This window comes from Rutidosis leptorrhynchoides, chromosome 3 (genome assembly GCF_046630445.1).
Source record: "Rutidosis leptorrhynchoides isolate AG116_Rl617_1_P2 chromosome 3, CSIRO_AGI_Rlap_v1, whole genome shotgun sequence".
Taxonomy (NCBI): domain Eukaryota; kingdom Viridiplantae; phylum Streptophyta; class Magnoliopsida; order Asterales; family Asteraceae; genus Rutidosis; species Rutidosis leptorrhynchoides.
In genome coordinates this window covers 559372680-559374160 of record NC_092335.1, presented here as the reverse complement: position 1 = coordinate 559374160, position 1481 = coordinate 559372680, and the positions used below count along the sequence as shown (strand labels likewise).

At 36.8% G+C, this 1481-nt stretch overlaps 1 protein-coding gene across 1 annotated transcript; it reads right to left on the bottom strand.

Moving 5' to 3' along the window:
- Positions 1-383: 383 nt before the first annotated feature.
- LOC139902057 (uncharacterized) lies at positions 384-1268 on the bottom strand. Its single transcript, XM_071884714.1, has 2 exons — positions 1068-1268; positions 384-704 (listed from the first exon to the last, which is right to left on the bottom strand). The coding sequence occupies exons 1-2, from the start codon at positions 1266-1268 to the stop codon at positions 384-386; spliced, it is 522 nt and encodes a 173-aa protein (XP_071740815.1).
- Between the last annotated feature and the right edge of the window lie 213 nt (positions 1269-1481).

Below are 1481 nucleotides of genomic sequence, written 5' to 3'. Positions count from 1 at the left end.
GTGTTTAGTCCTAGAGTGTAATATTTGATTTTTAGATAGGTCTATAGCACTCTTATTATCACAACAAATAGGTATTTCAGAAGAGATGATACCGTAATCAATGAAGGTTTGTTTCATCCATAGCACTTGTGCACATGCTCTTCCCACGGCAACATACTCTGCTTTGGTAGTAGATAATGCAACGGATGTTTGCTTCTTGGAGAACCATGATGTTAAGAAAAGTCTGACAAATGCACATACACCACTTGTGCTCTTTCGATCAATCAACGATCCTCCATGGTCGGACTCCGCAAAGCACATAATGTCAACCCCGGTGAACTTTGGATACCATAGACCATGATACATGGTACCTTTCAAATATCTAAAGATTCGTTCGACCGCTTCTACGCGAGACATTTTGGGATTCTATTGGAATCTTGCACACAAGCACACAAGCACACGCTATACATAATATCGGGTTGGCTTGCCGTTAAGTATAAAAGAGATCCAATCATTCCACTATACTTTGTGCTATCGAATGAATCTCCTTCTCCTTCCTTGACATTGGTGGCCATAAGAGTGGCCATCGACTTTGAGTTTTCCATTCCAAACTTTTTGAGCATATCATGAATATACTTTTGTTGATCGATGAGAGTTCCATCTTCTAGTTGCTTAATTTGGAGTCTAAGAAAGAACTTGAGTTCACCCATCATGCTCATTTCAACCTAATCATGCATTAACTTATAAAACTCATTGCTAAGAGACTCGTTAGTAGAACCAAATACAATATCATCAACATATATTTGAACAATAACCAAATCATTTTCATGCTTTTTGACGAATAATGTATTATCAATTTTTCCCATTTCATATCCATGATTAATAAGGAAGGTTCCAAGTCTCTCATACCAAGCTCTAGGAGCTTGTTTGAGTCCATATAGGGCTTTCTTAAGTTTAAACACATGGTATGGTTTTTTAAAATATTCAAAGCCCGGGGGTTGTGACACAAATACTTCTTCATTTATGACACCATTTAGAAAAGCACTCTTGACATCCATTTGATATAGTTTTAAGTTTTTAGCACATACATATGCAAGTAGTATTCTAATGGACTCTAGTCTAGCTATGCGAGCAAAGGTCTCATCGTCGATTCCTTCTTGTTGGCTATACCCTTGTGCAACCAACCTAGCTTTGTTTCTATCAACCTTGCCATCTTTATCTAGTTTGTTCCTATATACCCATTTGGTTCCTATAATATTTTGCTCACTTGGTAAGGAACCAAATCCCATACATCACTCTTTTAGAATTGATTTAATTCGTCTTGATGGCTGCTACCCAACTCTTAACTAATAAAGCTTCCTTGATATTTTTAGGTTCTATTTGGGAGATGAATGTATAGTTTGCAACTAGATTGAAGATTTGTGATCGTGTGATTTTAGTGTTGATATCTCTTATGACTTGTTCTACTGGATGATCCTTAATATGTTTAAGGTTGGTTGTGG

Excerpts from the sequence above, each read along its gene's own strand:
- LOC139902057 (XM_071884714.1), bottom strand. The coding sequence starts at position 1,268 with ATGGGATTTGGTTCCTTACCAAGTGAGCAAAATATTATAGGAACCAAA. Across the intron at positions 705-1,067 it reads TTAGAATACTACTTGCATAT|GTTGAAATGAGCATGATGGG; the intron begins GTATGTGCTAAA and ends ATGCATGATTAG.